Below are 13,480 nucleotides of genomic sequence, written 5' to 3' on the forward strand. Positions count from 1 at the left end.
AGTTTTGTATGCTTGATATTGGATCGAACGCTCAGTTTTGATGTGTATATTTAGTATTGGCATGTATGCTTGATGTTGGCATGTATGCTTGGTATTTGGCTTGGATGCTTGGCATTGGCGTGTACGCTTGATTTTGGCTTGTATGCTTGGTATTGACTTGCACGCTTAGTATTTGGCTTGGATGCTTGGCATTAGCATGTACGCTTGATTTTGGCTAAGGTAGTATGGTTTAATATAGTTTTTGGGATATTTAGCATGGTGGATGTGCTTGAATGTTTTGGGTTTTGGCATTGGTGTGGTTGTGGACTGAATTTGCATTGTATCTATAGCATGACCCTCATTCAACTCTTTCTTCTCTCTTCAAGATTCAAACACGTGGGTACTGTGTATCAGTACATAAGTTATATTTTGGAAGCTCGGATAAGAAAACTTCCTTGATAAAAGTTGTTCATCTGCTTGAGTACTATAGCCTGCAAAATTTGTAGAATTCTTTGAATTTTTCTGATGCCTCAAAGCTGGTCTGAAACCTCTGTGTTCATCCATGGCTGGTGAGTTTCTGCAGATTCTGCTCCTTCATGTGTCTTTAACTTCTGATTCTTTGATGATTGCCCTTGCCTCACAAAATTTGCTTGAAATTATGTTGTTTATAACATTTCCAAAATTGAGGATCATCCACCCATTGTACTGCTATCTGCCTTCATTTTTCTGAAGCATGTTCATGAGTTAATGTTGATGCTTTTGTTGCATGCTTGTTTTCTATGCTTGAAGCTTGAATTCCATTGCACTTCTCAAAACTGGTGAGTTAGGTACTGAACTTTGAGGTTGAGCTTTCGATTTAGGATTCTAGCTTGGTGATAAACAAGACTCATACAAGCTTACTTGGGTAATGCATGCCAAGTGTTTGTGGAAATGTCTCACAATAGCTTCTGGGCTGTTCTTTGTACTTTCGAAATGTTTCTCTTGGAATCTGAGTTTGAGATTTTGATGCATGAAAATAGACTTCTCCATGGTTGTGTTGGAACTAGTCTTTTGCCATTTGAAGAAAAAAATGAATTTTTGGTGCAATTTCAAAGGGCTAAGCTGCTAGAATTGGGCAGTTTCTACTGCATAGCATGTTTCAGGAATCTGTTTTACATGCTTCCCTAGTTCTAAATGCAACTAAATTTTGGAAAAATAAAGCTTGATATGTCTAGTTCTAATATGGAAAGTTTGGGGTTTGTTGGTTGTAAGCTTGATTTCTAGTGATTTTCTAAAGGTTAGATGTTTCAGCTAGAATGGTTGAAAAGCTTGTGTATGAGTTTCACTTGGTATGTTGCTTTTGTTTGAAAATTTAGCATGTCATTTCTCTTGGCATTAAGTGCTGATCTGGGCATTGCTAGAGCATGATCTTAAGCAAAATTGTTATGAGAGCATGATGTTGTATGGTATTATCGCAAGAGCATGAGTTCTTCAATTTGCTTGAAATCCCCGAATTGCTTGGAATACTTGAATGAAATGTAATTGCTTGGCATGTAGATTGGTATTACGCCGTGTGAATTTGTCAAATGCTTGATTGATGAGCTTGCTTGCTGCTTATGCATCCTCTTCTACTTTGCAGGAATTTATTTAAAGAAGATGAGAGCATGCAAATGTTGAAGCATTCATCTTCATAAAACGAGCATCTTTGAGAATAATGATGGTGGTGAGGAAGTTATGATTTATAAGGGAAATAATAGATTTCAAAGGTATGAGGGATTGCATGAGGAGGCAATAGTCAGGTGGAGAATGGATGAATGTAGGAAAATATGCCTTCGGCACCTCTTTTTTTCACGAGTACCTCGCCAACGTCTGTATCTTTTTTCAGACTTGATTGAAAGAGTCCAAAGCATGAGAAGAACAAGCTAGTCGTTGAGGTCACTTCAAGTGTTCTTTTAGAGATGCAATGAGTTTGTTTAATTGTTGTAAAGATGGATTGAGTTCTGAAAGTTATGAAGCACATACACTAGCAGGATGTTTGAAATCAGGCATGTGTTGGAAGAATGTTTGAAATATGGCAAGTGCTAGAAATTCTTTTCTTGTGGAGCAGATGCTGGCAGTGCTTTACTTAATGTGGAATAGGTGCTGGAAGAACGTGATTTGGCTTGGCATGATTAGCTTGGACTTACTATGAGGATGTGGATAATCTAATGGTTGAGTTGAATCAAGATATAGCTTGGCATGAGGGTTCACTCTTCCGGCAACATGAATATAGAGCTTGTTTTATCTTCTAGGAATATCTTAGGCAAAAAATTGAAAAAGAAGTTCAATTCTCTTTATCAGATGTTTGGCCTGTGTTTGGCTCTTTCTTTTTCTTTTTGAAAAAAAATTTCTTGGCACGAAGCCCCCAAGTATTTTGGGGTTTAGATGTGTAGTTTGCTCAATGGCATGAATGATGGATTTGCCAAAGCCCCCAGCCCTCTTACAAGATCTTATTTTGCCTGAGAATGGAGATCTAAGACACAAACAAAGGGCGCATGTCAGTAATCCATATTGTGTTTGTTATGCAAAGTAGATAGCCAACAAAAGAAAAAAAAAGAAGGAAATATTCTTATCTCTTTATTTTCTCTGATTTATTGCTTATGGTCTTCTTTTTTTGGAGGTATTGGTGAAGATAGCGACCTGATCCCCAGCAGAGTCGCCAATTTATGTAGGGATTTTTCGTTCCAGCAGCCACTGATGGGCCTGGACTCCTGTAAATAGCCAAATGTGTGAAATTGCCCCTAGGTCTGAGTTCAAGAATCAGACCCCAAGAGTGTTTTGAAAGGGTAGCTGAGCCTTATGAAGCATTTTGGTCTTCTTCACCAATCAAACCAACATTTGCTTACAAATAAATACTTGGCTTAACTTGAGAAGATTGTGGCATGGTAGCTAAGCATTCATGAGTTTAGCATGAGAGAGAGAGAGAGAGAGAGATATACCAGATTTTTTTACGAGAAACAGAGGTTTAAAGCAAACGATTTCGTGAGAATTTGCTAAGGAGAGAGAGAGACAGAGATTAGGGTGGAAGAATGGGTGCCGTGGGTAATTTTCCGGTAGCTTGACGAAAGCTTCGTCAGGCGCTGGAATGGCTTGCCAGAAGGGAAGATGGGAAGAGATGGAGGAATAGGGCTTGAAATTGAAGGGTTCTAAGGATGAAAGGTGATGCTTGCTCTCTCTGAATGTGTGTTGAGATAATAGGTAAATGATACCCCCTTTTTATAACCGCTGGAAACTCTTTCTTACCAAGAAACCCTAATGGGTTCTCTCCAATTTTGCCAAGTCTTCCCTTTCATTTCTCTTCCTTTCCTTTGATTCATCCTAATTTGTGAAATCCCCCTCTGTCCAAACACACACAGACAAGATTTTGGGGAGCTCAAAAGTCTTCGAGCAGCCGTTCCAGTGGTAACCTCCCATTTATGGTTATCACTTCTCCTTCTTTCCTCCCCTATTTCATGGCAAGAGCTGGTAAAGGAAGAAAATAGATATCAGCATTGGTATGAAGGATGTCTTTTCTCCTAGTAACTTGCGCGCACTAATACCCTTTGGTCTTTCGAATGGTTTGTCTTGAGGTTTGCCTTTGGTCACATGCTAGAGCCTTCCAACAGCCTGCATATGTGAGTCATTCCTTGGCTTTTTGTCATGGTTTTGTCTCCAGTCATGTGTTGGCGACTTTTAGATATTTTTCTTGGTCATTGGGCCTTGCTAAGGTAATGGGTTTGTCTAATATGGAATGGGCCAACTTCACAAAATGATGGTTAGTCAATTCTCTAAAGTAGTGGGCTCCATTTTTCTCTCCTTTATGCTTACCTACATATTTGGGCTCGAGTTTTGGGGCTCCCAAGCAGCCCAAAACTTCCATTTTTTGACTCATCAATAGGCCTCATGAATGCTCGTTACCATCCATACCACAACCCACTCAGCAAGCCCCGAGCATTTGCGTGGCGCGGGCCCATTTAAGCTTGTAGTGTGGTGCGTTGCTTATTTGCTTGGTGTTACACATGTGCAAGTGCATATGACGAACCCTTGTGTACCAAGTTGGGTTTCTTTTCAAGTTAGGTGTTGTACTGGGCTATAAATATATTTAGGCCCAGCCTTGGAATTTTTTGGGCCTCAACAAGGATCATATGGCTATTGTGATGCGTATTCTGAGTTACTTAAAATTTGCTCGTGGGCAAGGTTTATTATTTAAGAAAAATGGTCACTTGGATCTAGAAGGTTATACTAACGCACATTATGCAGGGAATATTACACATAGACTTTCTACATCATGTTACTTCACTTTTGTTGATGGTAACCTAGTTACGTGTCGTAGCATGAAGCAAAATGTTGTATCTCGGTCCTTTGCAACTGCAGAGTCTGGTTACTTGCTACAATTGTGTTTAGACCAGATGCTACTACACAGCCCCATTGTGATAGTCAGTTTGCATTTGAATTGCTAACAATCCAGTGCAACATGATCGAACTAAGAGTGTAGAAGTGGATAAGCATTTCATTGAGAAGAAGCTGAAGCATAAGTTAATTTCTATACATTTTGTGCCTTATTCGGAGCAGCTTGCAGATATGTTGACCCATACCATGTCAAAACGCCGATTTGAAGACTCATTTGACAAGTTGGGCATTACCGATATCTATGCACCAACTTGAGGAGGAGTATTGGCATGAGTCAAAGTCAACTTTACTATTAGGAGAATTTATATTTTATTGTAATTCTCTAATTTGAGTAGAATTATGAGATTTTATATATATTTCTCATTTATACGCACTCTGTATGTAGTATATATATGTCATTTATTAAGAGAAGAATAAACATATTAGTTTAAACCCTAATTACTTTTGAGCAAGACATCCATAGCAAATATGGCAAAGGGAGTCTTAGGAGCATATCGGAGTTGGCTAGATTGGTGGAGGTGTGACAACGCGGATGCCAGAAGGGGATGGGTTTGGTTTCTTGTTTCTTTAGGGTTTTTTCAACATTTTTGACATGGAATGGGTCTATGTTAAAAGACCCCTACTTGTATATCCGTATACATCATGGTTTAGAAACATAGCTCACCACCCGGACCCGTACCAAATGGTTTGTAGATGTCAATGTCATTAAAGTCTTATCATGTCAGATAACAGAATCTTCACCATTTAGGAGTCTTTGACATCATCATTAAACGTGACAAAGTAGGGTATATATCAATACTTTTATATTTTACCAAAGAAGGGAAAATTTCAAAATAGTAGTTACCATAAAAAGGAATAAATCACACTGATTGGATTATCATAGGTAATGATCATTAACCTCATAAAGGGAAAGAAGTTGATGGATTTTTCTGGTCAAAAGCTGGGTAACAATTATGTTTATTAAATCGCGGGGAAATCTGATAAAGCTCGATCGGGCACGTGTAGCTAGCTAGCTGCGTGCGACCAAATCTTCTGGTTATCTTCCACATATCCTGCAAACAGGTATAGTAATACTAAGCTCAATACCAATTTTGTGCGTCTCTCTCTCTTTTTTTCTCTCTCTCTCTCCACACGTACGTACCAGAGACACAAAGAGGAAAGAAAACAGCACCAAATAGGGAGAAGCAAAAACTGGGTAATCTTTTTGACCAAAAAAAAACAAAAAACTGGTACCTACCGATGATTCTTTTTCGTTTCCGCGAGAAAGTGTAGCTTTAATTTTCCAGATAAATTGTTTTTATATATATAGTTGTGTAGCAACATGCATGCTAGGCCTGCATATTAAAATTGAAATTTGAATATTAATATTACTATAGGGATCGAACAAGTACATGAAAGCAAACTTGTTGTCTTTTTCGTCTTTTTGTAGCGCAGGCCGGCCGAGAGACAAAGATCTCCTTGGGGTTTCCTGAGACAACTATAGCTAGTAATAGCTTTATTAATTTTTTTTATTTTTTTATTTTTTGAAAAGAAGAGAAGTGTCTTGTTCTATTTCTTCACTTGTTGATGTGTATATATATGTATGTATATGTATGTACTATGTATGTATGTTTGTTGGCATATTAATAATTAATGTTGTTGCTTTTGGCAGCACAAATAGTAGTAGAAGAAAAGAAAACAAGAGTGAAATCTTCAATGGAAGTGAAAGGTGCATTTGCATTAGGAGGTGAAGTGAGGCGACTTCAAATTATCTACTTCCTCAGTCATCGAATGGGTCGTGTAGATCATCCCCATCTCATTCGAGTCCACCATCTTACCCGCAACGGCGTCTATCTGCGAGGTAGCAATCAATATCTATCGTATATATATGCCTCTTCCTTTGTTCAAGTATTTGATACTGTACTTTGTAATATTGAGATGATGTGTGCCTGTTGATTAATGAATTACTCAATCAATTCATGATGATGGTTAGTATTGTTGTTGTTTGTCTCTAATTATGATTAAAAAGACGTTAAGAGGTGGCTTTCGGATTTACGAGGAAAGGACATGCCAGAGGCCTTCGCTTGGTCTTACAAGAGGTATATATCGCTTCATCGAACTTGGGACATTTTCCAACCTTGAAAAAGAGAAATATATACCATTTTGATGAGACCGCCATGAGCTAGTTAGTTATAATGATTTCATTTTCATTTTCATGGTAAGCCATTAAATAAGTGAATATGGAATGGCAGGAGGTACAAGACGGGTTATGTTTGGCAAGACTTGCTGGACGACGACCTCATCACACCAATCTCTGACAATGAATATGTCCTCAAGGGATCCGAGATCATCTATTCCGCTTTTGGTATAACTGTTTACACACAAATATTGAATGTAATCAATTTGATTGATTTCCATTTATTATCAAAACCATTTATATCGACCCTGTATATAAGGTTAAATTGTTAATTTCCATTAATTTCGTATATATTCATATTTGGAATCGTTTTTGGTCAACTTATGATGACCACTGACTGTAACAGATAGTCCTCCGAAATCATATGCCGAAAAGGGAAGTTGCTTGTTCACAGAGCAGCCCGTTAAGGATGAGGTTCAGCTACCTACTCTTTCTAAACAAGAGGCCTTTCATTTACACAAACATTCCAAGAATGATATAGATATCCAAACAAAAGTATCCTCTGAAATCAGCGACGAATCACCTCATGTGGGCTCAAAGAGGTCTACTTTGGCCAATGAATTTGATGCAATGAAACCCCAAGCAGATGAGAACCACTCAGCTGACACACTCAACCCCAACTCCAACTATCAACAGAGCAACGAGTCAGAAAACTCTTCTTTATATTCCAAGTTTTTATTGAAGAAGAAGAAGAACAAGTACAAGGACAAAGAAATGGCTCCATCTTCTTTTTCTTCTTCTCCCTCTTCTTGGCATTCATCGTCTCATCAATCACCTGCCGCGCATGGTAGTAAGAGCAATTCAAAAGGCATGTTCCGCAATTTGATCACTTGTGGTGCTGTCGACACAAATGACGCCGTATTAGTCATGTTGAATCGGGCCAATAAAACAACTTCTTCCGACAAGTCTACCAGATGGAGCAGCCAAGACATTATCAAGGCTGATCCTATTTGTAAAGCAGATCACAAGAGGAGGAGTGGGTCTGCTGGAGTTTTTGGGACTTGTTGGAATTCGCAGGGGCAGCCGCAGCAACCCCAAAAGCATACTGGTACTGCTACTAGGTGCGTACGTGTATGTCAATTAAATTCTTGATAAAAGAAGAATCATTTCAAAATTAATCAATACATGCACAACACAAAGGGTAAGTATATATAGGGTTCTTTCTACATTATAATATATTTGATAATGATGACTGAAGATTATTAATACATATGCATGTATGTATGTATTGGCTAAGGCTTGCTTGTGTTTGGATTTGATGCTGCAGGAAAAGCTACGATGGAGAAAAGGGTTCAAACAAGCAGCAAAAGGAGCCCGAGTTTAGTGGCCAAAAATTGGCTTCCGCAGCTTACAGGCCCGTCGGTGGGCCGCATTGCTCGTAAGTGACTATGGTAACTTTTCCCTCTTCTTCTTTACTCACTTTTTGTTACTTTTATTTAAGAGAGAGAGAGAGAGAGAGAGAGAGAGAGAGAGATGTGCCTATTGCTATTTCCGTAGGTAGGTTGATATCATAACCAAAGGGTATTGCGTTCTTTGACTAATGACCATCCAATTATAGGCATGTCGCCCGTGGTTATAAATTGGACGGGCTGGACGGATTGCTAGACCAAACTGAATTTAGTACCAGATATTAAATCTGGCTAGGTCTTACAACCACACCTCACCAGATACGCAACGAAATGACAATCGTTTGTGTACTAAACCCCTTGACATTTTCATGATCAACTAAAGTGTAATGTGTTGTGTGTATGAGAGAGAGAGAGAGAGAGAGAGAGAGAGAGAGATCATGGCTCAATAATTAATCCTAAGTAATGGTGGACCGGCTCGGTGCAAAATGTGACCCTTATCAATTAGAGTTTTGCTTCTAACCCACCCAGAATTTCTCAGGTCTCGCAAGATTCAGTTCAGTTCAGTCTAATTGGCTTATTATAAAGGACACCTTTTTCTCTCTTTTTTTTCCTGTTGTATAACTATATACAGGTTCCGCTGAGCAGTCCTCAAGTCAAATGTACAAATTTATAAAGTATAAGCAACATGCGTGACCATATCAAACTCGCAAAGATAAAGAAAAAAAAACAATGACTGTTAGCATTGCATTCATAAAGCTGGAACTGCAAAACCGATCAAATTGGCTAAAATTTGAATGACTTAATGCAGGCAGTGCAGGAAACAGTTTAAGCCAGAGAAATTGCACTCACACATGAAATCGTGCAGAGGAAAGAAAGCTCTAAACAAGACTGCTGCAGCTTCTGTGGACAAGATACCTCAAATGGGATCAACGACTTCAACTTCTGAACAATCGTCTGCCGCCTATTTTCTTGACCAGCTCAATATGCACAGTACGGACTGATCACTTGTTTTCAAACATACTGTTCCGTAGCCAGGATGAAAGGAAGGGGCTTTTCTTTCTTTTCTTTTCTTCTTTTACTTTTTTTTTTTTTTTCTCTTATGTAAATTGAAATACCATAGCACATTTGCACTGGCTGATAAAGGCAATAGGAAAATATTACTTACATTATTCCCATTCCAACTTTGTTTAACATTCTTCCAGGTTAAAGGAACAATCCAGGATAATATTGTTTCCTGTTCACCATCACAAGGCTGGTCCAGAAGTGCGTTGAGAGAGAGAGAGAGAGAGCCTCTAATATGATAAGAAACCTAACAAGATTATGTTTCACCCGTAATACAGACTCCAGAGCAAGCCATATTGTGAAAGCCTGCAATCAATTGAACAGAACAGTAATCTAACAAAAATCTAACATAATTTGACGAGAGTACTAGACAGAGTTCAATCATGCACTTGAACAACAAAAGGAGTCCCCATTGGAGTTCTATTTTTCTGACTTTCTGCATCCCTGAACTTGTTGAAGTTAAGAATGAGATTGTCAATATAAAACAGAGAAACACATTGTATCCTGGGAGGGATGTGAACCCCTGGCATATGCTGTTACACCATGAACTATATACTAATTTCTACCTGAACTTGAATGAGTAGCGGTAATAAAGAATGTATTTGGAAGTGACATTTCTGTTCATCCTAGGGGCACATATCTATCTAGTTACTTGAGACAACGGATTCAACATGTTCCAGTACAAACTGATATAACTTCTTCCTGAAGTCGGTTATTCTCTTATCTACTGGAATCCCACCCTTGACTAAGTCATCCAACCATAGATCCACCTTTTTAAGCTGCCCCAGCAAACATGCAATCTCAGAGCTTCCTTCCTCTTTGTTCAATCTGAACCCCACATTTAAGGAATCCTCCAAGTACTTTAAGAACCATTGACAAGAAACTAAGAGTAGTTTTTCTATTAAACTTGCTGTCTCTTTTAATCTCCTTTCCTTGGGGCAATCTTCCATCCCAGTGCTCATTTTCTTCACAACTGGAATACGTCGTGGAGGATTTTGTTTATTTTGGGGTGGGCAATTTTCCGAGTTAAATTCCACTGGAGTATTCTCTATGACAATGTAATGATATTTCTCACAATTTGGAATTCCACCGTTGCCTTGTGCTCTGAACAAACTGAATTTGGAAAGATTTGCTCCTAACGCAGCTTCCACCCATGAAGTGGCATTCTTACCAGTGGAACTTTTACACGCATGTGACACCCAACCCTGTAGGCCACCAGAACTGCTTGATTTCACATCTGGGTGGCCTGTGTTGAGCAAGGAGTCTACAACCTCTGCTGCTCTCACCATATTCTGATGGAGCTCCAAAAATTTATCAACCATTGGTCCTGCAGAAACTTTGTGGGAGGACTCGCTGAGTTCTGCAAACACGCTGGAAAAGGAAACTTAATCATCATTTCTTCACATGCAAGAGTAAGGGAATAAATACTGTTGCTCGAATTAATTTAGAGCAGGCTAAGAAAACCCAATCAAACATTTAGAAGTTTTCCTGTTTCATGCCAATATATTTTGTCATTAAACAGTTGCTAACTTGGACATACTGAGTGAAAATAAATAAATTGAAACTAAGCTCAAGTTTTTGCTGTAAGATGAAATTGCACCGCAGTGGAAGCCTCAGCAGCTGCATACACAAGTGGAATCTTGTGTGCAACCCACTGTAGCATCACAACTGTCCTACTCCATACTGCCTACATTCTACAACAGCACAGGTTTACCCCAACCCAAACAGTCACCATAGCACTTAGTATTTTCAAATATCTGTTTTTTCTTAATTATGCATTTCACTGATCCAGAATAAGGTCTATGAACATGAACGGTTCCCATCCTGCATATCTATAATTCTATTCTGATGTTCAAATCATATGAAGAAAACAATTTGCAATACCATTTACTCCCATACTAAATCCACATAAGAGTAAAAGCACTGTGTTGATTAGCACTTCTAACATTAATATATGCAGCAACTATAATTTTTTTTAACCACAGCAAGCATAGGTCTGTAGAACATAAAATGCATACCACATGCAATGAATGACACCCTCAGCAGCTGATGCTTCTTCTAATGCACGTACAGCACCAGAAAATGCAACGTTCCTATGACAAATAGCTCCCTGAAATGGTTAAGAATAATAAGCACAGAAATAAATGAAAACACAGCATCACATTATAACAGAAGCCTAAAACGATATGAACTTGGAATTGAATGCAAACCTTTCCAAGATCACTAATGATAGATGGGAGAGCATTCCAAGGAATTTTTTGATCGGACCAAGTTTTGAAACTTAGGGGCACCCTAATAAGATGGTTCGAAAGAGCTCCCTCAGGCAAGGACTTCAATTCTTTCTTGGAAGACTTATTCGTTGGTTTTGGCGAAATGGTCTCATTTTTATTTTTCAGTGGTGAAACGCTCATACTTGGATACTTAAGATGTGAATCGTTCTTAGTAAAAAGCTTCTTATCAGAAACCACCTGCAACAACATCTGGTCCTCAGCTTCATGAAATGAGAAAAAGAGGAAAACAAGAAGAAAACTATTTATTGAAGTGATCTAGAAAGTGACTAAAAATAAAATTTCATAAGCATTTAAAATTCGTTATACTTCAAATAATTAAATTCAGTTATGCATTTCATCAATTAAAGAGAAAATTGATACTTGTAAAGTTGCATAAGACAATTTAGTACACTACAAATTCAAATTGAAGGGGTTCTTTTAAATCACCAATCCAAAGATAGCATAGATCTTTCAAGTTCAGGTAGAAATTAGCATATAGTTCAGGGTCTAACAGCATATGCCAGGGGTTCACATCCCATTTATCCCTGGCATATGCATTAACATACAAAAGGAATTCGACCTCGAAGTCTTAAGATTCATATTTGTGCTTTCCTTCTGTTGAAATTTTCATCTTTTTACCGATTAACATGAATATTTTGGTGCAAATGTGGAGACAGCCACATTAAGTAATCAAACTCCAAGAACGGTGGTTCGAAAGCAGGGTGCAGAGGAGAAGCAGTATTTCTCAAGAGAAGGGATGGTGGTTGAATCTAAAATGAGTAAAGATGGGCTTAGGTGATATAATTAATATAATTTTACATCGGATACAGGTTGAACATAACTAGTGCAGAGCAAGGCAAAGAAAGGAAATTAAAAGAAGAAAAAAAAACTTGGTTTAGCCACAAAAGGAGGCACACATTGAAATTTGAAAGCAAGCCATAGAAGGCATTCATAAATACAAAGTGTACTGAGACAGAGTAAGAGAATTTTAGCGCCAAATGATGTGTCAGCAATGAAGGGAAGCACTCATATAGTATATACTATATATATATATATAGATAGATAGAGAGAGAGAGAACAAACAGCGGGAGAAAGTAGTGAAGGAATGGAAGAAAGCTGCTTAGACTGAGATTTGAAATGCGACGTAGAAGTAGTAGTCCGTGCATCCCAAGCCTTCCTGGCTGAATCCAAACTCAGCCTCCTTGTTGAGTCCACCACCGCCAACCTATTGCTGCTTGCCCTTTCATTATCAGTGGTCTGTGGACTGAGTGTGGACTTGGACTTGGGCTTTGGCTTGGCCTTGTTATTGCCCTCTTTCCTGTTAGCATTAGAGGGTTTTGTTTTTGTACAAGTCGCTGCAACAGGTGGTCTCGCGGTGGAGATCAAATGAATGGGATTGGGATTGCCAAGGCACAGAGGGGGTGAGGGCGAGAGAGCCCTCTTGCTCTTGGGGATGGGCTTCAACCCGCGAAGGACCGGCACAGGGGAGGCCGAATCCAGCTGAGTCACGTACACCAACTGCCCCAGCTGAATCTTGTCGCTGTATATTAAATCCAGGTCGTCGTCGTCGTTGTCTGTGATGGACACGTAGGCCGAATGCAGTGAGTCAGACAACTTCAAGAAGAAGCCTCTGGGTCTACTCTTCCAGTTCCAGGCATTGTCTTCGTCTCCCGGCCAGGGCACGATCTCGATGACTTGCAGCACCGCCGACCGGTGCTCTCCGGTCACCTTAACGTCCTTGTTGCCCACATTGTCCAGGAGCTTCGATAGCAAGCCAGGCGTTAGGGATGCCATTGCTCCTCTGCCACTTTGATGGATCAGTGTTTCAGTAGAATAGAACTAGTACGTAGCTGGCCTCCTGCTCTCCTTCAAGTTCAGCCTTGCCGAGTCCAGAGTCCAGAGTCTCAGCTGCACCTGCACTATGACTGGTGTTGTGCATCACAGACCTGACAGTGACAGGCTGATAGATATGCTTCATAGTCTGATCATAGGTTGATACTAGACTACAAAGTAGAGTATTCGACAAGTCGCTCTCTGTCTGTCGAATCTCAATGAAGCCAGTGCGGAGGCTGCTTTTTCTTCGTTTTCTGCAACATTTCTGACACGTGTCAAACGGATGTCTACTTTGCTTGAGATTTGTACTCTCGCACGCAGCTTTTTAGGTTTATCCCGCATAACTAATATATTTGAAAATTGAGATTGTTTTAGGTGTCTCGTACTCGTTGTCACGGGAGATG

General features: G+C 39.3%; 2 protein-coding genes and 1 long non-coding RNA gene across 3 annotated transcripts; 2 read left to right on the plus strand and 1 right to left on the minus strand.

Annotated features, from left to right (window-relative positions):
• On the plus strand, window positions 224-2,196 carry LOC109947643. The gene is made up of 2 exons (XR_002270417.1): window positions 224-548; window positions 1,598-2,196. It is a non-coding gene; the product is annotated as an uncharacterized LOC109947643 (long non-coding RNA).
• On the plus strand, window positions 5,413-9,273 carry LOC18785766. The gene is made up of 7 exons (XM_020558067.1): window positions 5,413-5,448; window positions 6,038-6,226; window positions 6,395-6,464; window positions 6,618-6,730; window positions 6,909-7,623; window positions 7,830-7,940; window positions 8,720-9,273. Exons 2-7 carry the CDS (start codon window positions 6,082-6,084, stop codon window positions 8,910-8,912), a joined length of 1,347 nt encoding a protein of 448 aa, XP_020413656.1. The 5' UTR covers window positions 5,413-5,448; window positions 6,038-6,081; the 3' UTR covers window positions 8,913-9,273.
• On the minus strand, window positions 9,318-13,105 carry LOC18787565. Its single transcript, XM_007219155.2, has 4 exons — window positions 12,327-13,105; window positions 11,184-11,441; window positions 10,992-11,083; window positions 9,318-10,344 (listed from the first exon to the last, which is right to left on the minus strand). The coding sequence occupies exons 1-4, from the start codon at window positions 13,035-13,037 to the stop codon at window positions 9,618-9,620; spliced, it is 1,788 nt and encodes a 595-aa protein (XP_007219217.1). The 5' UTR covers window positions 13,038-13,105; the 3' UTR covers window positions 9,318-9,617.

The sequence above is a fragment of the Prunus persica genome, chromosome G2 (assembly GCF_000346465.2).
Source record: "Prunus persica cultivar Lovell chromosome G2, Prunus_persica_NCBIv2, whole genome shotgun sequence".
NCBI classification, from domain to species: domain Eukaryota; kingdom Viridiplantae; phylum Streptophyta; class Magnoliopsida; order Rosales; family Rosaceae; genus Prunus; species Prunus persica.